Source organism: Phocoena phocoena, chromosome 13 (assembly GCF_963924675.1).
Source record: "Phocoena phocoena chromosome 13, mPhoPho1.1, whole genome shotgun sequence".
NCBI lineage: Eukaryota > Metazoa > Chordata > Mammalia > Artiodactyla > Phocoenidae > Phocoena > Phocoena phocoena.
This window is the reverse complement of record NC_089231.1, coordinates 24615404-24640311: the sequence shown is the minus strand read 5'-3', so window position 1 is coordinate 24640311 and position 24908 is coordinate 24615404. Positions and strand designations below refer to the sequence as shown.

Here is a 24908-nt window from a genome sequence, read left to right as displayed (position 1 = left end):
TTCAGAAAGTCAAACTGTCAGTTTCTCAATGCTGCCCAATACTGTGCTAATACAGGTACTTAAAACTTAAGAATTAACAGAGCTACACTGCAAAGAGTGCTTGAAAGTTCAGAGCAAAAGACTTCCTTAAGATGAAGACACATAGCTAGATTATACTTACTATAAACTTCTACTCAGAAAAAACATGACAGAGTCTAGGTTACTGTCTATTTTAACTGTGAAGCTAATACTGGAATTATTCTAACGTATTAAAAATCATATTTAAACTTCTAATTAGCAAAATCAAATATGCCTCCATGAATTAAATAAGGAAAAGCAAATGGATTCAGTCTTTTCTAAAAATAAAACCGGTCTACATTTCCGTGCATCACAGTATTTATAAACCTGTGTTGCACAACCATTCCAATAAAATCTGCAATAATTTTGGTCAACTGCTATTACTGCAGTCGAACAGAAATGTTTCTAATTACTCTCAAGGATAATATACTCTATGAGGTTTCATTATAAAATGTGCCAAGTAGTAAAATTTAATTCATTTTGTTCCACTGATTACATAAAAGAAAGAAGGGGAGAGAAAGAAATAGCGCGAATCACACTATCACCTATTAAATAACCAAAGAACAAGTCAGGAGTCCCTAGAAGCACTTTATTCTTCTGCAAAGTCAGATTACAAATCTTATATGCTAAATATTTTAAAAGAATAAATCTGCGCTTTCTTTTTTCTCTGAGTCACGTTGTTCAACTATCGTGGAGTTTTTTTGGGGGGTTTTGCATTATTTATCTATAACTAATGAGATTAAACTATTAAGTTTTATATTAAGACAAAAATAAAACCAAAATCACTCACCTCCCCCCACAATACAATTTCTGGTTCACCTGTTGAGCGACAGCGGCCCCAGGCCCTAGGGAACCAGCTCAAGTGGAGGAAAGAGCAGTAAAGCCCTGCCATCATGGGAGCCAAAGCACCTCGGCCATCAGAAAAAATCAAAGCTACTTTCAAAGGACAGAGATTTACCTCCACTGCATTTAGTAAAACAAATACACCAAGGATTGGGAAGGTAATTCCAAACAGTTTCGAAAAGGTTTTAAGCCAGAGGGGAATAAAAAGGAAATTGGTTGTGTTGAAGAGGTGTGATTAAGGATTTTTTTTTCCCATAAATTTCTATCTCATGTAATTTTTTTCTTCTGTTTGTTTTGGTCTCTCACAAATTATAAGTTTTCTCACCTGTATGGGATCCCTGACTCCCCATCTACCAGCTAGAGGGAGACAAACGGCACAGCCTGCCATGCGGTGGTTCCCACAGGTGGGTTGTGAGCTGCTTCACTGAGGGGCATCTAAATGTCCGTTTCTATAAGTCTGTCCCTGTTTTGGGTTCATTTTCTCCAGAAGAGTATCCACTCGTCTTCTGGCAGGAAAGAAAGTGGGGTGGGTAAAACCCCAGTGCCAGCATTCTAGAAGCCAAGTCAAGATGCCTCACTCTTCCATTTTGTAGCCTTTTCTCTTAACCCTGTTCTCGGTACACCACTGCCTCCACTGTGCCCAAGAGCTCACTAAGGGAGGCCCCACTGGTCCAGCCTCTACAGAGAGCAGATTTTAGTACTAAACTGGGGAAGGGGTGGTCCCATGACTGTACATGACAGGGGAGATATCTTTCCATCAATCCCCCTGGTTGTCTGCCTTCAGAGACACCTGGCACTTCTAATTCCTAAGCATCTCCAGGATTCTGCAGCAAGAACTGGCTTTTCTCTGAAGTTCTCCAACCCTGAAGGCATTTAGCTCCCAGCTTTCACTGGTCAGTTTAATTCAGCATTACTCAGTTTTCCAACTTGCAAAATGTTACTAATATTGTGGGGACTTCCCTGGCGGTCCAGTGGTTCAGACTTTGTCTTCCAACGCAGGGGGTGAGGGTTTGATCCCTGATTGGGGAGCTAAGATCCCACATGCCTCACGGCCAAAAATACAAAACATAAAACAGAAGCAGTATTGTAACAAATTCAATAGACTTAAAAAAAAAAAAAAACCAAAAAACATTGTGTCCCCCTCTCTTTCTCTTTAACCTAATAAATTCATAACTTATTAAAAATCCCTTTACTGATCTTTCAGCAAAGATGATCATGTATGTTTAATCTACTATGCTTGAGAGCAAGTCCTACAAAATAAATGATTTTTAAAAATAAATATATATTGAACTATTCTGCGCCAAGGAAACGTAGTCAAGCAAGCCTTTTACCTGGACTTGACAAGTGCCTAGTCTCTTTTTTTTCTTTTTGCAGTACGCGGGCCTCTCACTGTTTTGGCCTCTCCCGTTGTGGAGCACAGGCTCCGGACGCGCAGGCTCAGCGGCTGTGGCTCACGGGCCCAGCCGCTCCGCGGCATGTGGGATCTTCCCGTACCGGGGCACGAACCCGTGTCCCCTGCACCGGCAGGTGGACTCTCAACCACTGCGCCACCAGGGAAGCCCGTGCCTAGTCTCTTTCTACTCTGCACAAAGCTGTGCTAACTGGTTCCCAGGCTCCTCAGGCCCACACGTCTTGCTCTGCCCAGCTCTCGGCAGGTGCCATTCCTCCTCCCCCTCCTTCTCACCTGCCCCTTCTGGGACACAGGCGGCACGTTCTTCCAGAGCAAACCTGTGTTCCCTCTCTGTGCTCCAGATCCTAGTGCCTCTTACTTCCCTGGACCTTTTTACTGCTTCTCGCCCATCTTTTTTTTTTTTATCTTCAGTCTCTCAATCTCCTAAGGTATCTTCCCTCATTTAAAAAATTAAAAATATCTGTAAAGAAACTATAACTGGCAGCAGTATTGTGGAGTAGTTACTCCAAAGGGCCCTCTTGTACAAAACAACGAGTTCTTGGTTAAAATACACTCTTTAGTGCACTGATGGGCTTCCATAAAGTAAAGGAAATCTCCAAGGACCCCAGCACCATAACCAAAAAGAAGCACCGCTACAAGCAAACAAACCGTGGCTTGAATCCAGAGTAAAACACTGAACAATAAGCAAACTCTAAGGGTAGGGTGTCCCTGAGGATGAAGCCAGCTACTGGGAAACTAAGTCTTCAGACTTGCCACTGGGAAGCTGAACCTGAGAGCCACATTAAGCCAAGAGCTGCTGAAGGAGACTGAAGTGGCCTATGGTGCAGCCCCTGGATCCCGTTAGAAGCAAATGCAAATCCTACCCTTATTTGGGGCCTCTGGTTAAGATCAAACAAATAAAAGCTCACAGTCAGCACCATCAAAGACATAAGGAAACAAGTTACCTAAGTGTCTGCAGAAGCCAGCAACAGATTTAGGCCCCTAAGGACTTAAAAGATTGGCTTTATGCATTAAAAAATGTAAAATAAATATCAGTTATTGTATCAGCAAAAATAGGACATAATACCAAGACAGAGGAAAGGAAAACTTGCATTGAAGGCAAAGGGAATGCAAACAATTTTGTAGTACTTCACAGTTTTGCCTAGGGCTGGCTTTGTCCCCTCGACTATTCTGGAAGGCATGGAATAGTGGAAAGAGCTATGTTTGCATAACGATACAAATTCTCTCTAGCAAACAATCTGCTACCACATCATATATAGCCTATAGGAAAATGTTCAAATATGAAATCCTCACAAATTTCAATTACAAACTGAGAGCAGACTAAGAGTCATACTACCCTCGTAAAGATGGCTTCACTGAATATGGCAGCAATATCCATCTGATCATGGCAGTATTACAGTGAGTTGGGATAAACAAAAAATTCAGTATGCTGTAATAACCCAACAATCCTAAAATGCCTTGGTTGATTTGCTCAATTGTTTGCAGATGGCCCTCTACTTTTGTCAATTCAACCTTCAAACAACCCTTACCACTGTATCTTACCTATCCCTGAACAGTCTTTTACACACCTAAGTCAGATATTCATATACTGGCTAACAAATGGATGTTTTCAGAGTGAGGTTCCATTTTTTACCGTTCAACAGTACCTGTGCAATCATTTAATTTTATCACACTTTTACAAACTGTAAAAAGACGTTGACAGAAAATATAAAAAAGGACTTATACTAGTGATAAGAAGTAGAAATCTCAAACTAACAACCTAAGGCTACGATGAAAATAATTACACATGCCAAAAACAGCAAGTCTTTAACCTTAAGGAGACGTTCACTGGACTTAAGCTGGTGGACAAACAGCAGCTCAGCTGCAAATGAAAAGAACAAAAGAGCATGTATAAAATCCTGAATTGCCAACCGGATAAAGGAACAGGACAGTCTGTCAGCACACAAAATCACCAATTACCAAACCTCACAGGCAGCTCTTTCAGTGAGACGACCATCTTGATAGTGGCCATGGTTGAAGAGTGTCGTTTTTGTCCTGCCTCTACATGAGGCTACCTGGGATGTACAACAAAACCATGCTTCTCAAGCCTGGATGTGAGCGAGGAGTGCAGGTACAGAGAGGGTACTGTGGCAAGACGTTTGGCCCCCAAATAAGCACAGTGTATCTCTCAAGTGCATCAATTTGCTCAATGGTAATGGGAAAAAATGATCTTATATTAAAATAAAAATGATATTGTGTTAAATAAAGCACAATATTTGCTTAATTTTTGTGACATAATGCAAAACAAAGTATTGGGTTTACAGGTGCTGGTTGGACTATGCTCTCAGGCCCAACGGGGATAAACATTCACTCCATTCTTGCTGACAGAACTTCCTGGAAAGGAATGCAACTCACTAAACAGAACTATGTTTTGGCACAAAAACAAAGCCTAGCATTAACAAAACTAACACATACAAGATACAATCCTGATTAAAACATCAGTATATATTTAACAACAGATTGAGACATCAGTATATATTTAACAAATATAGAAGGCTGATTATCAAGGTAGTAAATTAAACATATTCAATGTATAAAGCTCTAGGTGGGCGAGAAAGCCTGATGAAGGCAGAGGTGTGTTTCGAAAAATGAACCCAGGAAACTCAGAAGCAACAGTGCCTTTGCCTTGAGGAAGGGAGAAGCAAGCGTGAAGAGTAGGTGCAAAACTGCATTCCCTGTATTTGAACTGTTAATAATCCCATTATGCCCTTTTATTTTCCAGGTTGTAACTTTTAATGCTAAGAAATGAAACACCAGCAGTTGATCTTGAAAACTATAGGCTCTCCTAACTACCGGGGGGAAAAAAAATTTCGGCAATATCAGGAGAAAAAAGTAACCTTTTTCTGTATCTTTAGAAAAAGACAATATACTTTGGCATCATAAAACTATACTTAAAAACATTATTTCTGATCAAGCAGTCCCAGAGATACCCAGACTCAGAGACAGTTATGTCCTATGAAAGTAACCTTTAACATTTATAAAATCTGTAATTCTGATTGGTTGTCTCCCTTAATAATGTGTTGGCCTAGTAATGGTATTTAAATTGACATTTGTTTCTTGAAAGGAATATTTGTGATTTTTATTTTTATTTCCCATACACATAGAAGTCAAAATAAAGAAAAGTCTCAATCTTACCGGCACCCTTATTTAAAAAAAGAGAAAAAAGAAAAAATTATAAGTGTCTCGGCTCTTTTTTTTTTTTTTTTTTTTGCGGTACGCGGGCCTCTCACTGTTGTGGCCTCTCCCGTTGTGGAGCACAGGCTCCGGACATGCAAGCTCAGCGGCCATGGCTCACGGGCCCAGCTGCTCCATGGCATGTGGGATCTTCCCAGACCGGGGAACGAACCCGTGTCCCCTGCATCGGCAGGCGGACTCTCAACCACTGCGCCACCAGGGAAGCCCTCAGCTCATTTAAATTAATATAGGGGAAGAAAGAGTGATGGTGTCAGGTCACTTAAAAATGAAAATTGGGACTTCCTTAGCGGTCCACCGGTTAAGACTCCATGCTTCCACTGCCGGGTTCACGGGTTCGATCCCTGGTCGGGGAACTAAGATCCCACGTGCCACATGGCACGGCCAAAAAAAAATTATGAGGAAAAGTAGAATTTTCAAAATTATACTTCTAATTCTTCAAATTCTATCCTTATATGTTACACACATTATCCCAGAACATCTTCAAAGGCAATACTTACTGTAACTGCCAGGAGATTTTTCTTCATAAGTAAAATGAAGTTGTAACTCTTCCTCTGACATCTCATAAATGAACACTTTCAGCAAACAGCAAATAATAAACAAAGCATTGTGTGTCTGCCAAATGAAGATGTGGCTAGAAAGAAAGAGCAAAATTACACAAGAATCAGTATTTAATCATGAGCACAATCACTTTATTTCTAGTCCACTGATTTCTCATTTTGCCCATTTTGTTTGTAATATTAGAACAATGTCCATACTTTTTTTTTATGGCTCATGATTTATGACACTGGACCAACGATATCTACTATAATTTACCTCATATTTCATCCTGTGTATTTTACATAGTGAGTCAACTTTAAATTTTTTTTCCTTTAGGCATGACTGCTCTTTGTTCTTAACTTTATAGTTGCCCCATAAACAGGCAATTCAAAGAAAAGAAAACTAAAAATAGAAAACATGAAAACTATAGTAACATAAAGAGAATATATGCAAATACACAACCAAAAAAAAATTATTTTTTTTGGCTGCATCCTGCAGCATGTGGGATCTTAATTCCCGGACCAGAGATTGAACCCATGCCCCCTGCAGTGGAAGCTCGGAGTCTTAACCACTGGACCGCCAGGGAAGTCCCCACAACCAAAATTTTAAATGGGGCATCACCAGCTGCACAGTACAATACCTGGTATTTGTATTAATAATCATAGACTCACAACAATTTTAATTGGATTCAATATAAATTATTTGGAAACAGGGCAATGAGCAATCTTTTAAGAGACTACCCTCCAAAAATGGTTTCAAAAAATGCTCGGGTGGATAAAAGGTGAATCTTCCACTATATAAATAAAAAACCATAATATCTAATCTAAACCTTCGTTCACCTAATATGAAAGAAATAAAGGAAACAAATGTGGAATGAAATAATACACTAAGTCATTACAGTAAGTCCCCTACATACAAACGAGTTCCATTCTGACTGCATGTTCATAAGTCCAACCAAAGCTAGGCTAGGTACCCAACTAACAGACTCAGCTAAACAGTACTGTACTGTAATAGGTTTATAATACTTTCCACACGCCTTGCTCCACTCTCAAAATTGTTTTCACTTTTGTTTCCATCGTTATCACTTGGCACTTCTTAGCAGTACCAGCTACATCACCACTGCTTTTATGCTTGCTTCCAGACATCCTGGGCTTGAAATAAAGGTACTGTACTACGGTACTCTATACAGTACTGTAAAGTACACAAAAGCACGACCACTTGTAGAGCATGCACACATGTGACAATGTTCGCCAGATACGTGAACTAACTTACGTGACTGGACATGCAAACACACTTTCGCATCTTTGAAAGTTTGCAATCTAAAGGTTCATATGTAGGGGACTTACTGTATTTAAATTAGATACAACCAGCAGTGGAAATGGGAGAAAATTACCTTTTTTTAATAATAATTACACAATTAATCTTCTTAAAGAATATATTTCTAAAGATTGTCTAAAATGCTGAAATCAGATTCCAGAATTTATAATTTCACTACAATGACCTGGACAGTAAATTAAAACCTCTTTTACTTTTTGCCTTAATAATGAGAACAATTCCAAGACCATACCCTATTTCTACCAATGAATGAAAAATCATACTGTTAAATATAAATTAAATATAGAGAGAGTGTGATTTAATCATCCAGCTTACTTCTGACATTCTGCTGAAAGTTTTAGTTCTTTGGTTCTAGACAGGAAGACCTTAATTAGTGCACCAAGGTTTCCTGTTCGAGGATTGTTTTCAACTGCAAGAGAAGAAAAGGTTTTTAAAAGTTAAAGTTAAGAACCGAAATCAAAATGAGCATATCATAACATTTACAAAGCCAAATGTCAGATTGAAGTTGTTCAGGGATGAACCTTATTGTCAATTTCAAATCTAATTGGGAAAATTAGCAAAGAGAGAGATTGCTGCTTGGTCTTAATTCTAAACAACGAAACATGATTTATAAATGGAAATAATAGAAACTCTAGGAGAAAAGAGCCACCTCATCTCAGAATCCAAAACTGTAAAGAAAAGATATACATAGGAATAAGTACACCATTACAGCCCACCTGCTTAGCGCTCAGTAACTGTCCAATTAACCCAGGTCTATCTGCTGGGTATGTGTTCTTGTCACAGCTTGAGAGTAGATGCAAGTAACTGTATAATCTTCTCATTGTGATAAAATGTATAGCACCTTGCTAATCCAAGTGTGGTTCAGCAGCAACAGCATTACCTGGGAGCTTGCTGGAAGTACAGAATCCCACGGCCACCCTACACTACTGAAGTTGACAGCACTTCTCAACGTTTAATGTGCATTTAAATCACTTGGCATTCTCATTAAAGTTTAAATTCTGATTCTGCATGTGTGAAGTGAGTCCTGAGATTCTGCAGGTGATGCCCATTGCTGCTGGGTGGAGAGCCCCACTGTGAGTAGCAAGGGGCAAACTGTGTTTTAAGTTAGGGCAGGTTTTTGTCCAGATTCCATAATTCAGAATAGACACGTGATTAGATATTGTTAGAGTTTCACTCTGAATCAAAAACTGCCTACTTTTAAGCTTTGGGTTTAGCTTAATGAAAGACTATGCTGAGATTTCAAGACAAACGGCTTTTTAAAAACCAGTTAATGTAGGGGACTTCCCTGGTGGTCCAGTGGTAAAGAATCCTCCTTCCAATGCAGGGGATATGGATTCAACCCCGGGTCAGGGAACTAAGTTCCCACATGCCGTGGGGCAACCATGCCCACGCGCCACAACTAGAGAGAGAAAACCCGCAGGCCACAACTGGAGAGAAGCCCGCACACTGCAATGACAGATCCCGCATGCCTCAACAAAGGTCCCGTGTGCCACAACTAAGACGCGACACAGCCAAAAAAAAAACCAAACTAAACAAAAAAAAACCCAGTTAATGTGTGCAAGTGTGTCTCTGTATGAATTAATATTTCATAGCTATTGTAAATCAAAACAAAATGCTGAGGCTGACAGGACTTCAACCATATTTCTGAATCTCAACTTCACAATCTTGTGTTCATTCAACAGCCCCTTCATTATTGAATGGCTTTATAAGTAATCACTTGAATTTTATGGTTAGCCATTAAAATATCAAACAAAAAACCCTGTGTTGTTAGAAAGAACAACCAAGACCACTAGACTGATGTAATTAAAGTTTTGTGTACCCTTTTCATTCATTCAGCATGTCTTCATGGAGCTACTTACATGTGCCCAGCACTGTGTCAGGTACTAAGAAGATACTTACAAACGGAACTCCCTCTCTTAATGTGGATGACATTCTAAGTTTCCAAAGTACTCTTTTGGACAAGATGTAGATGGGGTAATAAATTTATAAAATTAAGTACACTTAATGATGTTTCAAAAACAATATTCAATGGTAGATTCAATATTCCAAAATACCTCAGTGGAATTTAACAGGATCAAACTTAACTGGCAAAAATCAAATGCTACATTGAAGTTGAAAGTGCTTCAGGACCAGAGTAGGAACAGGGGATGTCTGACAGGAAGGCAGAAAAGCACGTGGAACTGGACTACAGAACGTGACTACGTTCAAAGCCCAGCTCCAGCACTGACTAGCTGTGTGACACCTGGCAACTTACTTAACCTCCCCATGCCTCAGTTTCTTCATCTGTAAAAATTCAAGTAACGATAATACTTCAGTAATGGAAAACTAACTCATTTAACTCTAGAGCTTGAACTTGAAGCAATCTGTTAACTGAACTGGCTTTGTGAAAAAGGAATTCTCCATCTCCACAGGAGTTCAAGCAAATTCCAGGTAATACTCAGACAAGGGTATTATAAAGAGGACTTCCACCTGGGGTGAGAGGTTGACCTTGCTTCCAGCCCCTGAAACAACCTTTCCCAGTATCTCACTAAAATACCCACGATCTCCAAGATCCAATAACCAATATACCATAAATATAAAAGACAGAGACATGCTAACAATCCATAAGGATGCAATCGACAAAATCTACATTGTGGGAAACTCTTACTACCCACTTTCTTCAATAAGAAAATTGAGAGGGGAAACAAGGCAAGACAAATTCAGGAGGAACCTGCGCTGAAAAGAATGTAAAGACATATTAACCAATAATAATGTATGGACTTATTTGTCTCCTGATTGAAACAAACTGAGACAATTAGAAATTTGAACAGTCAGTGGATGTTTTGCGATATTAAAAATTGTTTTTAGTAGATAATGGTATTTTTTCCATTAAAAAATTGTTATTATGAGATACATATCACAATATCTATGGATGAAATAATATAATGCCAGAGGTTTGTGTCAAATTAATTATGTGAGGATACGCTTTTTCTTTTGTATACACTTTTTACTTGTGCACTTTTCTGTACATATCCATATGTCAATAAATAGGTGAGAGATACAGATGAAACAAGACTGGCCATGAGTTGAAAATGATTGAAACTGGGAGATGAGCATACAGGAGGTCATTATTCTGTCTGCCTCTGTATGAGTGAGAAATTTTTTAAAGAATTAAAAATAAAATACCCATGAAAAAATACAAAAAGATACAAGCTCATGAAAAGGCTGAGTAAGGATAGTCCTTTTCCCCTAAAAACAGGAAACACTTTAACTAACTACAAATTTTATAGAACTGGACTAAAATTTTATTTGGTAATCAATGGATCATTCACAAGCCTAACTGCCTGAAAGTACTTTTGTCTACTCCAACCAGAAACCTTACGTTAACCGTCCCACCCAATACCTTGCTATACAGATTCAGAGGCGACAAGTCCCAGAAAACAACTGGTAAGAATTAAACAAGCCAAACACAGAGCAAACCTCACCTCCTCACATAAAACTGACCTGGCTCTCATAGCACTATCCCAGCAGGTAAGAACTAGGAAAAAGTGGGGGAAATGCACTTAAAATTCACTGTGAGATATTTAATAAGAAATCTGTTTGGACCCAGAGAACCCCATGTGCAGATTCATAGAAGAAAGTAATAAATATAAAAAGCCCAACAAAAATAATGGCCACAAACATCCCCAAAATGATGAAAAACATCAATCTACGTATCCAAGAACATCAACAAACCCCAAGCAGAATAAAGAATAAATTTTAAAATTTTGTAAAGGCAAGGACAAAATCTTGACAGCAGTAACCAAAAAATGACTTATCAGAAGGCAACAGAATGATATAGTCAAAGGGATATGAAAAAATAAATGCCAACCAAAAATTCTGTATCCAGAAAAACTCTCCTTCAAAATGAAGGCAACAGCAGGGCAGGGGCACAACTTTACAGTGGAGAAAATGGACAAAAACAACCCTGGCCACATAATCAAGGTCAATATCATCAGTGAAACTCATGTTAATAGCATGTATCCCTGATATGATGTGTTGAGAACAGCATGTCACCTCTGTGATCTTCCACCTACAAATCCATAACCCCCACCTAGCCATGAGAATAACATCAAACGAACTGAGGGACATTCTAGAAATACTCTACCAGTATTCCTCAAAACTCTTAAAGTCATTAAAATTGAGGAAAATCTGAGACAAGAGGAGGTTAAGGAGACTTAATGACTAAACGTAATGTAGTATCCTGGAACAGAAAAAAGTCCAAAAGGACATTTGGGAAAACTAGTGAAATCTGAATAAAGGGTCAAGTTTAGTTAATAGTAATGTACCACTGTTGATTCCTTAGTGTAACAAATGTACCATATTAATGTAAGATGTTGACAATAGAGGAAACTAAAGAGGGTTATATGGGAACTCTCTACATAGCTTTGCAACTTTTCTATAAATCTAAAGCTATTCTAAAATTTAAATTTTATCTTAAAAATCTCAATAGATGTGTTTACCAGAAAAAATATTAGTAAACTAAAGACAGATTAATAAAAAAATATCCTACAGAAGGTCAGAGAGAAAGTAAAAAAGAAAATAAAATACAAAAAAAAAAAAAAAAAGAGAGCAAGCGAGCCTAACAAGCCTATGCAACACAATGAAAATGTTAACACAAATATAACAGAGACCCTAGAAGGAGAGGAGAGACAGAATAGGACAGAAACAATGTATAAATCGATAATGGCTGACAATTTTCCAAAACTGATGAAAGACATCAACCCACAGATTTAACAAGCTCTACAAACCTCAAGCAGGGAGGGAGGGAGGAAGGAGAGAAGAAAGGAAGGAAGGAGAGAAGGAAGCAAAAATACTCCTCAGCATATTCTAAGATGTTGAAAGCCAAAGGACAAAAAGGAAAAACTTAGGGCTTCCCTGGTGGCGCAGTGGTTGAGAATCTGCCTGCTAATGCAGGGGACATGGGTTAGAGCCCTGGTCTGGGAAGATCCCACATGCCGTGGAGCGGCTGGGCGCGTGAGCCACAACTACTGAGCCTGTGCTCTGCAACAGGAGAGGCCGTGATAGTGAGAGGCCCACGCATCGCGATGAAGAGTGGCCCCCGCTTGCCACAACTAGAGAAAGGCCTTGCACAGAAATGAAGACCCAACACAGCAAATATAAATAAATAAACTCCTACCCCCAACATCTTCTTTAAAAAAAAAAAAAAAAGAAAAGAAAAACTTAAAAGCATCCAGAAGAAAAAAACTCCATTGTTTTCAAAGGAACAACATTAACACTGACAGCTTTTTTTTTTTTTTTGACAGTTTTAATCTCAACAAAAATGAGAGTAACCAGAAAAATAACAGAATGGTATATTTAAAGTATGTAAATAAATTAATGCCAACCTAGAATTCTACACCCAGCAAATATATCCTCCAAAAGCAAAGGAAAAATGAAAACATTTTCAGACCAAAAAAATTTAAAAAAGAGAGAATTGTTACATACCCACATAGCCCTTAAAACTGATATACATTTATATCTATCAACATGGAAAGAAGTTCCTGAATACTGCTAAGTGAAAACGTAGAAATAATACCACTTACATAAAATTGCGCATATAAGTCAATACACACAGAATTACTGATAAAATTTTGATCTTACCACAAAAGATTAGCAATGATTTCCTGCACTGTTTAATATGGGAAGACTTTAATTTTAACTATACCACTATATTGTTAGAATTTGGGGAATTAAATATATATATATATATATATATATATATATACACATACACATATTTGCTATTCTCCAAAGTAGTTTTAAATATAGAATGACACACTTAGATACATAATATCAAGTGAAAAACACAGATTAAAATAATTGAGTATGTGTATTTAATATGCATGTAAATGTATATCCAAAGAATAAATAACAGAAGGCAAAATATTACCAATAGCTACGTCAGGGTTGTGGAATATGAGCAATTACTGCCTTTTTTACACTTTAGTATGCTTTCCACATTGTATTAATAAGTAACTATTACTCCCAATTTTAAAATGTTATTTTTGTAAAACCCCAAGGTCACATTAAAAACCATCATCATAATAACTGCATAATATCACTGTTACATAAAATTAATTTTCAGCAAACTGTCATATAGGTTTTTGATAGTCAGCTCTGTTTAGCACAAAATCCTCAAATCTATGGTTATAACTGCAGACAAAATTCAAGGTAACTATTATAATACCACCTCTATCATTACCAACATAATTTGTTTTTAAAAGCAAAAATATTTCATCAAAGACTGTTTCTGGCAGAGTAACTTATATGGGAGTTAGCCACATAGCTTACATGGAGCACATCCATAAGCTTGATTTAAAAACAAGCTCGTCATCACTTATTAAGCTCCGGTCCACCAGTCGTTTCACAGATACGTTATCTCTAATTTTCAAAGCAACAATGAAATGTAAGTATAATCATTCACATTTTTTAAAGCATACATTTCTTTCCAATTGCTACCAATTTGAAAGCAAAGTATTTGAGAAATGAGGTCCAAAAAAAGGTAACATTTGTTGACATAAATAATGAATAATGACGAGATGCTAGGCACTATACTGGATGTTTCGTATGTTATCTGACTTCTTCCCATGAGAATCCTGCAATTTAGATGAGGAAATTAAAGCTCAGCTACTAAGTAACAGAGCTATAATTAAGACCATGAAATAATTCCAGAGCCCATGCACTTTACCATAATATCAAGTTGTTATTACTAATTTGAGAAGATTCCTAATATATTTTCCTATTGAGTGATAATTATTCTAGTTAACAAATCCAGCAACAGCATATATAGTGCATGCAGTTGGCAAAGCAAAGGATGAATGATCCATATTCTCTAGGAACTATACATGCAACTACAAAACAAAGAATATTTTGGGTTTTTCTCAGTATTTCAAAATTTGTAAAAAGAATAAGCTCTACGGCTTAGTGGAGTCCATTACCACTACCGCAAATAAACCAAGCATGTGTCTCATTGCTGTTAACTGAATGAGAACCTCTAGAGGCATCAATAAACACCAAGAATATAATTATTAGTACAATTATAATTATCATCATCAACAAAAATATATCACTTCATTAATTCAATTCACATTGCACCAGCAAAATCTGTAACAGAAATTTTGAAATAACTGTCTCCACACACATACATATATATACACATTACACACACACACACACACACACACACACACACACACACATTCATTTTTCCTCCTTACCTAAAGACCTGCAGACTGAAATGGTTGCCTCCTCCAAGAGCTTCAACTCGGTACTGGAAAATGAGAAAAAAGGTAATTAATAACTATAACATTAACTATGTACATACTAACCAGTTAAAGGAATACATAAAAATAAAGACAAGAAAGACAATTTAGAAGGAAAATAAGGTGTACAGTGGTAAACAATAATATCAGCTAAATAAAGCTTCTATTCTCAATGTAATTAGAAAATTTACTATAATTCTCAACATGAGACTCCTAAAGAAAAGCACTTGGGGCGCCTTGCCTTTTAGGTATTGAGGCAGGGAGGAGAGGTGGGGCTGGTGGGACTTAGAAAAATTCGAGAAAGGTATTCTCAAACACAGAGCACAAGGCAGGGGCCTCATGTGCCCATTTCCAAGGAAGTACTGATCACAGGATTATAGTTATTTAGAAAAATGCCATTATTTTTCTATAATACTTTCAAATGGTTCAACAACAACAAAAAAGAAACAAGGCAAGAAAAGAGAGAAAACACAGACATAAGCTTCAATAATTTATAAATATACAGAAAAACAGAAGCCAATGCAAATTGACACAGAGACAGGAGAGAAAGACATAAAACTCTTAGATTTAAAAACTGGGGAAGCTACAGGACAGTGGATCCAGCAGTAATTTCTTACATATGACACCAAAAACACAGGCATCATCAAAAGAAAACATAAATAAATTGGACTTAACCAAAATTTAAAACTTTTGCACATCAAGGGATACTACCAAGAGAGTGAAAAGTCAACCCAACAGAATGGGAGAAAATGTTTGCAAATCACATACCTGATAAGGCACTAATATCCAGGATATATTTTTTAAAAACTCTGACTCAACAACAACAAAAAAACCCGAACAACCCAGTTTAAAAATCTGCAAAGGATTCAGATAGACATTTCTCCAAAGACATAAAAACGGCCAACAGGTATATGAAAATATGTTCAACATCACTAGTCATTAGGGAAATGTGAATTAAAACCACAGTGAATACTACTTCACACCATTAGGATGGTATTATTAAAAAAAAGAACCGGGGGGGGGACGGGAGAGGAGGGGAGGGAAGGGAAAAGGAAAAAAAGTGTTGGAGGGGATGTAGAGAAACTGGGACCCTCATGCATTGCTGATGGGTGTGTAAAAAGGAGCAAGTGCTATGAAAAACAGTATGGCAACTTTTCAAAGTATCAAAAAGAGAATTATCATATGATCCAGCAATTCCACTTCTGGGTATACATATACCCAAAAGGACTGATATTTGTACACCCACATTCACGGCAGCATTACTCGCAATAGCCAAAAGGTGGAAGCAACCAGTGTCCATCAACAGATGAATGATGGCACAAAATGTGGTACATACATACAATGGAATATTACTCAGCCTTAAAAAGGAAAAGTTCTGACACACACTACAACATGGATGAACCTTGAAGACATTATGCTAAGTGAAATAAGCCAGTTGCAAAAAGACAAATACTGTATGAGTCCACGTCAAATCCACAGAGACAAAGTAGAATGGTGGTTGTTATTGGTGTGGTTGGGAACAGGGAGGTGGGGGGATGGGGGAGGGATAGCAAGTTAGTATGTGATGAGTATGGAGTTTCAGTTGGGGAAGATGAAAAAGTTCTGGAGATGGACGATGGAGATAGTTAAACAGCAATGTGAATGTAGGACTTCCCTGGTGGCGCAGTGGTTAAGAATTCGCCTGCCAATGCAGAGGAAACGGGTTCGAGCCCTGGTCCGGGAAGATCCCACATGCCGCGGAGCAACTAAGCCCGTGCCCCACAACTACTGAAGCCCGCACGCCTAGAGCCTGTGCTCCGCAACAAGAGAAGCCACTGCAATGATAAGCCCGCGCACCGCAATGAAGAGTGCCCCCCCTCGCCCCAACTAGAGAAAAGCCCACGTGCAGCAGCGAAGACCCAACACAGCCAAAAATAAATTAATTAATTAATTTTAAAAAAAAAACAATGTGAATGTATTTACTTAATACTACAGAAGTAAACACTTAGAAATGGCTAAAATGATAAATCTTATGTTGTGTGCGTTTTGCCACAATTTAGAGAAAAAAGTGCATTCCAATTCCAATTCAACTAGTTACTAGCTATATAACCTAGGGATCGTTTAGCCTTCTTTTAGTTTTCTCATACATAAAACAGAGATGATAAAAACAGTACCTGTTTCAAAAGGTGTGGTTATTAAGTTATGTAATATGTATAAGGCACTTAGAACAGTGCCTGGCACAAAGTAAAACCTCAATAAATGAGCTACTATTGATTCCAAAATGCATTGCTTTTTTCCCAGTTAATAAATTAAAATAATGCTTTACACCTATGTAACCCTTTAAAAGTTTTTCAAAGCACTTTCAAATTTATTAGCACATGAGAACCTCTTCTAATGAGCAGGACAGTTATAAACCCTATTTCAATAGATAAGCAAACTGAGGCTTCCAAGGAGTTTAAGTAACATTCCAGGAATCAGCGGAAGAACAAGAACCAGCTTTACAGCCTGGTGACTGGTTTAAAAATTTTGTTCTTTTCTGCCAACACACATGGCACATAGCAAATCCTCCAAATGGGCAACTCTTTCAAGGGCTAGTTTAAAAACCCCTACCTCCCAGGGTTCTCTGCTGTTGCTGCTGAAGCATACTTTTTAAAAAAAACAATCCATAAGCACCAATGCTTTTGACAAGAAAATTTTAGAGAAACTATGAAAGAAAATGGATTACTTCAGCTATTTCTAGAACTACGCTGTCCAATATGGGAACCACTAGCTTACATGTAGTGACTGACCACCTGAAGAGTGGCCGGTCCCAACTGAGATAAACTGTAATACAAAATACATACCAGATTTCAAAGATTTTTTTTAAAATAGAAAATACTTCATTAGTAATCTTTATGTTCATGAAATTATAATATTTGGGATATACTGAGCTAAATAAAACATACTATTAAAATTAATTTCACCTGTTTTATTTTACATTTTTAACATGGCTACTAGAAAATTTCAAATACATTCCAATCTAACCTTTTATTTCTATTAGAGCTACTCTAGAACTTGTCTCCCAGCAACTGAAGACAGTATCATGTGTAAGAAGTACTGTGAATATACACAAAGCTAAAACTAATTACTTCAGTGAATATGCCATTACCTTAAGAATCTCAGATTATATTCATATTCAAAAAGATAAATATCTTTCCAAAGTAATCTTTAAGTTTCTAAGATTGAAAAATTTTTAGCCAAAAAGTACCTAGAAATGATTCTATAGTCAACTCTTTGCATGTCCCTGGTCTTTATCCCTGTATTAGATATTTTTGGAGAGTCTGCCCACCTCATATGATCTGTCTACTGTCCTCCCCCTCCCTTTCTTCTACCTTCCCACCTACTCCTCAGGGGTGAGCAGAAGCAGACATGGCTTGTTCAGCCTGACCCCCACTCCCTGGCCATAGCTGATGGCTCAGAGATAGGCATCTAACAAAAGCTATGCCAGAGTCTTGGGGAATTTGGAATTGAGATGTAAAGACAGGTTCTCCATATGGCTGGAACTGGCCTGCCATGCTGAGGGTTATAGGAAGCCATCCTCTATCCACTGAGCAGCAGAGATAAACAAAAAGGACAGTCAGGATTCCTGCTGGCCTTGTAATTCTTGGGACCAGTTCTTCCTGAAGCCTAGCTGTGTTTCTCATCTGGGATTCTATGAGACAGCCCTTTCTCTTCATCACATAAGCCCCTCTTTCTGACATATGCTAAATCACATTGATTTTTGTTAATAACCAAAAGACTTCTATTATAATAAATCACTGTGGTCAGATTTAATAATATACATCAGTAGTTGGCAAGAAGTGAAAACTATGAATTACTCAGTTTATGGGTTACTCGGGCAAAAAATAAAAGTAAAGACGTATAAAATGCAAAAGACTGTAAAGAGTTTTATGAGGCTAATAACTAGACCACATGCATAAAGTCTGTTTCACTGGTGCTTCTACTTTGAGTCAATAACACTCTCTTAAAACCAGCTGGAACCAAGAGCTTCAATTATATACATGTGGCTACAATCTTCAAAAGCTTCGGAATTTGCTTGTTCAACAAACATTGCCTGGGTGCCCAGGACATGCTGGGCTCTGTGAAAGATGCTGCCTCTGCCTCCAGGCTACACAGAGGAATGAAGAATCAGACAGACTATTTAGTGCAGGGGAAGTACGCAGATCAAGCCCGGCCCTGTCCCAACCTACCCTCTTAGCACTCAAGGAAGGCATCCTGGAGGAAGTGACTGTCTGTCCTGAAGGAGGAAGAGACTGTCTGTCCTGAAGGAGGAAGAGAAGGCAGTTGGGCAGACAAAAAGGGACGGCTTTCCAGACACAAGGAATGCGTACGCAAAGGTATGGCAGTCACAGAGAGCCTGGAAGGTTCTGGGAAGCAGAGGTTAATCAACACTGGAGAATGATCAACTACAAGCCTGGAAAAATATACCAGATGGCTGGAGTATGGAGTTCAGTTTCTCAACTCATTCTCAACAGAAAGGTATTGAGTGTTCCCAAAACAAAAGCAAAAACCAGGTTCTGATTTCTTTTGAATACAATATTAGCCTGAAAAAAAGAATTAATCCCAACATGTATTAGTGAGGTTGGTTTGGACACCATTTCCTCCAGGAAACCACCTCTGATCACCAAAGACCAGGTAAGAAGCCCTCTTTCTGTCCCAACAGCACCCAATCATGAAACTGAGCACCCGGTAGCAAGACTGCCAAGTTATGTCTGTAGCCCCCCCTAGATTGTGTGCTCCTTGCTCATCACAGCATTCTCAGCCTGGTACAAATCAGGCACTTAATAAAAATGCACTGAATCAATGAAAGCCTTTGTCAGACACTTCACTACCAGAGGACAAAATTCCTTCCCCGTCCCTCAAGAAACACTTCACACTCCCCAGATTTCAAGGCAACATCTGCCCCCAAGTTTACATTTTTATTAAAATATTTTTAAAGACACTTATTTGTTTCTAAATGTAAAATAATATAACTTTTTGAAGCAGGCTGGTTTCTTTGTCACTCAAGGATGAAGAGACAGGAAAAGCTGGGAACTATCCCACCTCTGCTAGAAGCTCTGGCTTGTGGTTAGCCAGCCAGCACCTACCATTCTGTAATTAGGCCCCTCAAGCCTGCGTCCCCTACACATGGCCGTGATCTGAAACAGCACCACAGCTACCACACTTCCTCAACAATCACCACTGTCGATCAGAAGCATCTTGAGTATCCAGATTATAACCTCCGTGAGAACAGAGAAAATGTCTCATTCATCCGTGCCTTCCCCCACCACGCCTGGTACAGTGGCTCAGTCAAAAGAAGAACACATGGCAATTACCTATTAAATGAAGGATTCATAAAGCTCTGTTTGTTGCAGTGTTATTTCTACAAAGGAAATCAGCCAGGCACACCCCTGCCAAAAGCAACACACTGACTGTTATAATAGAATTCCTTTCCTCCCATCCCTCCATCCTCCAATTTTCTAAACTTTTCGGAACATTTTAAGAATAATGTTTCCCATGTGCTTGATGTAGAGCTAAAATGAGGTGGTAAGCAACCGGGGTGGCTGGTAACTGTTGCCGCGTGTTTATAGGCATTTTTGCACAGTACTGTTTAGTTAAACAAATGAACTCAGACGTTCTGGTAGCAGGCAACTTACAAATCATCATTTGCAGTAAATAAAAGTAAAATTGAAATGCAAAATATGCCAATGTTTCCAAGACAATTACAATTAGAAACCAAATGCTGTTTCTGAAGGCAGATTTGGGGCACTGGAGGCATACAAAAGGGGGGCAAAAAGGCAGCAAATATTCATACCAATACAGATTAAATAAATTAATATCACAGAGGTCTTCAAACTTCCTGTATACATAAACTCCACAACCAGGTCAATATGGAAAATGTCATTAATGAGAGATTAGGGATAAATACTTAAAACAAGTCATCTCTTAATCAAACATTTGCTAAAGGAACTAAACTCTAGATAAACAATCATATTGCTCCAATGGCCCGGTGTGACTCTGTCTGAAGCAATCCTTATATGTGACAGCAGACCAGGCTCCTCCTCCTCAGAGCTGCTATCATTCCAGCAACAACATAAACAGATGGATTCACAGAACAGGAATCTCAGTTTTGCGAGTGACACCCCGATGGACAATGAGACCTATGGGACTGGAGAGCCATGCCCAAGAAGCTCTCACACACACTGCAACATTTGAAACTGGTCTAAGCGATTTTTCCAGTTTTAAGAACCTTCATTGGGCTTCCCTGAAAATAATTCAGCAAGGAAGTGATTATCAAGATTTTCACAACTATAGGGAAGTTCTTAAACATTATGTGGCCATTTCTGGGCTATATCCTAAGTCTATTCCCTTCCTTATTTAGATTTCATGAAGGGACTCTCCCTCGGGAGAGAACATCAACGTCAACCTCTCACTCTCCACATGTTCCAGTGACAGTTTCCACAACAAAATTCCCCAATGAATACCAATAACACAGCTGGATTACTTCTAAGTTATGTCTCAAATAATCATTGTCATCTCTGCCACCTCTGCTGCCTCTGCTGGGACGTGTACGTAGCAGAGAAGACTTACAAGGTAAAATAGAGCAAAAGAGAGAAGAATCTTAATGCCATCTAAAGGAATTTGGATTTTATCCTACATAAAATAGGAAGCCAATAAACATAGAATCAAAAATATACACTAACTGGACATCCCTGGTGGCACAGTGGATAAGAATCCACCTGCCAATGCAGAGGACACGGGTTTGATCCCTGGTCCGGGAAGATCCCACATGCCACGGAGTAACTAAGCCCGTGCACCACAACTACTGAGCCCAACTGCTGCAACTACTGAAGCCCACACGCCTAGAGCCTGTGCTCTGCAACAAGAGAAGCCACCGCAATGAGAAGCCTGCACACTACAACGAAGAGTAGCCCCCACTCAGCGAACCAGAGAAAGTCCGCACACGGCAACGAAGACCCAATGCAGCCAAAAATAAATTTAAAAAAAATCAAAAATATACACTAACTGGACTTCCCTGGTGATGCAATGGATAAGACTCCACGCTCCCAGTGCAGAGGGTCCGGGTCTGATCCCTGGTTAGGAAACTAGAACCCACATGCATGCTGCAGCTAAGGAGCCCTGGAGCCACAACTAAGGAGACAGCCTGCTGCAACTAAGACCCAATGCAACCAAATGAATAAATAAATATTTTTTTTAAAAAACCCAGCTGGAATATTATAATATATATAGAGACACACTAACAGAACTCTTCACAGAGCAGCGAGGTGCCCCAGGTGTACAATCGTTAAATGTCTTCAATCATCTTCAAATTTTTAGCAAAAAACAAAAGGACAATGGGAACAGCAACAACAATAATAATGCCTCTAGTAGTACATATAATAAAGCCTAACCAGATACAACCACCACTATAATTAACCACTGCTGCCAACTGTTGGGCCAGCAAACTTGGATAAACTACTATTACTAAAGCAGAACACAGTCAACTACCTAATCTTTAAAAATTCTAGTTTAGGGACTTCCCTGGCAGTCCAGTGGTTAAGACTCTGCCCTCCCAATTTAGGGAGCACAGGTGTGATCCCTGGTCAGGGAACTAAGATGCCACATGGTGCATGGCGTGGTCAAAAAAGAAAAAAAAAATTCTAGTTTAATTCCACTAAAATAATATACCAAATTGGAACACTAGTAAGAAACAGTAACAGAAATAATATAGATGATTCTGTTCCCACTAGATTCACAGACTGGTCACTTTCAATTCTTATACTCCAAGTGTACTACCCTCTCGATTTAACCATTACCATCAATTAACAAACTCATTCCTGCGTACTGCTCGCATGGATTTCCAACCATTCCCGTTACTGAAGACAACATATGCTCCCATATAATGGAAAGATTCCAAAGCCACATATTTAAATTCCAGCTTCCTCATTCCTATTGGTATGACTAGCCAAGATACTTAATTTGAGCGGCTCAGTTTCCTCATATGTAAATGGATGTAAGGATGCCACCATCTGATAGGATAGTTGTAAGGACTACGTAGCAACATGTGGAAAGTGCTCAACACTCCGCTCAATGAATGTGAGCTCCCTAACCCCTCAACGACAATATGAAATGAATCTACAAGTGTTAAACTGTCAAACTTTGCATATATTTATTCCTTAATACATCTTATAAGTAATTTGCCAGTCTTCACCTTTCTTCCCTCCATGGGGCAGAGGACAAGTATAAGGCATAATTTAGTAATTTTTGAAGTAGTTTTACATTTTGAAATAGTATCAAAACAGCTGTGTCAATCTGTAGATGATCTGCTTTGATTTTATTTCCATTAATATGTTACTACAGAAGTATAACACTAGTGGATTACAAAGGAAATCAATATTCCTTATTCACCTAGCAAAACTTCTCAGTATTAAGTAACGTTTAATAACTGGCAGAAAAGAAACTTATGTCTAAGTAATTTTTCTTTTTTAAAAAAGAAAATAATTTGTATTTATTATTGTAAAAATGAACCATACTAAAAACCACCAGGAGGAAACACCACACACCAATCAGAACTGTTAAAATAAAAACCAGTGACATCAAATGCTGGCAAGGATGCAGAGAAACTGGTTATCACATATATTACTGGTGAGAATGTAAAGTGATACAGCCACTCTGGAAAACAGTTTGGGCAGTTTTGTATAAAACTAAGCATTTACCATATAACCCAGTCATTGAACTCTTGAGCATTTATCTCAAAGAAATAAAAACTTATATTCACACAAAAACCTGTACACAAATGTTCATAGCAGCTTTATTCATAACAGTCCAAAACTGGAAACAATCCAAGTGTCCTTCAATAAGTCTTTAAACAGAAACAAACTATAGTATACACACAACACAGAATATTACTCAACAAAAAAAAAGGAACGAACTATGATACACAGAACCACCTTAACAGATCTCAAAGACACTATGCTGAATGAAAGAGCCAATCTCAAAACGTTACATATTGTATGATTCCACTTACACAACCTTCTTGAAATAAAAAAGTTATAGAGATGGAAAACTGATCACCAGCTGCCAGGGTTTAGAGATGCGGAAGGTAGAAAGAATGGGTGTGGCTATGAAGGGAAAGCACAAGGGAGCCTTGCTGGTATGAAAGTTATGCATCTTGATTGTGGTGGTGGTTACACATGTGATAAAACTGTACAGAGCTATACATGTGCACACAAATGAGTGCATGTATAACTAATTGCTGAAATCTCAATAACTTTTGTGTGTCAATTTCCTGGTTTTGGTACTGAACTAGAGTTACGCAAGATGTCACCATTGGGGAAAACAGGGAAGGATGCAAAGAACCTCCCCTGTACTACTGTGTGTGTGTGTGTGTGTGTGTGTGTGTGTGTGTGTGTGTGTGCAACGTCCTGTGAATCTATAATTATTTCAAAATAACAAGTTAAAAAAAAGAAACAAAAATAAAGGTATAAAAACTTACACAGAAGAATTATATAAATATACACATTTTTTAAATTAATATTATATAACACAATTTTGCTTCAACGAGATTATGCTACGTGAACGATTTTCTAACTGGCTTTAACCACTTAATATGCTGTGGATTTTTCCATATCTATAAACACATAATCATTATTAACGACTACATATTGTTCCAGTGTGCAGATGCACCATTTTTATTTGTTCATTCATCTGGACACTTAGGATTGTTAGCAATTTTCTGTTATAAACATTGCTATCAATGTCTTCATACATACATCTCTGAACTTGTCCAATCATCTCCTTAACATAAACTCTAGAAGTGGAATTGCTAGGTCAGTGACACTTCTGTTCTGATGAATACTGCAAATTACATTCCAGAAAGATTTAACCAATTACCATTCCCACCAAAATGTATAAACCAAAATGCATAACTGTGGCTTAACCCATACATATTCCTAAATCTGCAAAATTACAAACCCAGATCTTTTGACACCAAATCCAATGATTTTTATATTCAGATAAGCATGTGTTGACAGTAAGCAAGCATAAGAACCTTCATGACAAATACAGATTTTTTTTTCCCCTTTAAAATTGCCTATAGAGAGGAATTCATAAAGGATGTGACATCTAACTGGCAAATTATCATGTCACTGTAAATTTAAAACAAATTCTATTCAACACCACCTAAATTCTTTCACTGTACCAGGCAGACA

At 38.2% G+C, this 24908-nt stretch overlaps 1 protein-coding gene across 13 annotated transcripts in view; it reads right to left on the bottom strand.

The window, feature by feature from the left end:
* DYM (dymeclin) overlaps positions 1-24908 on the bottom strand; it is a 378252-nt gene that overhangs the window by 309128 nt on the left and 44216 nt on the right. For 9 of the 13 annotated variants that reach the window (XM_065890137.1, XM_065890134.1, XM_065890135.1 and 6 more), the window contains 3 exons: positions 14656-14708; positions 7733-7826; positions 6043-6176 (listed from right to left, as the gene is read on the bottom strand). In XM_065890137.1, coding sequence (XP_065746209.1) covers positions 6043-6176; positions 7733-7826; positions 14656-14708 — 281 coding nt within the window. The remainder of the gene's footprint in view (positions 1-6042; positions 6177-7732; positions 7827-14655; positions 14709-24908) is intronic. The other 4 variants (XM_065890143.1, XM_065890145.1, XM_065890146.1 and 1 more) reach the window with 1 other exon arrangement.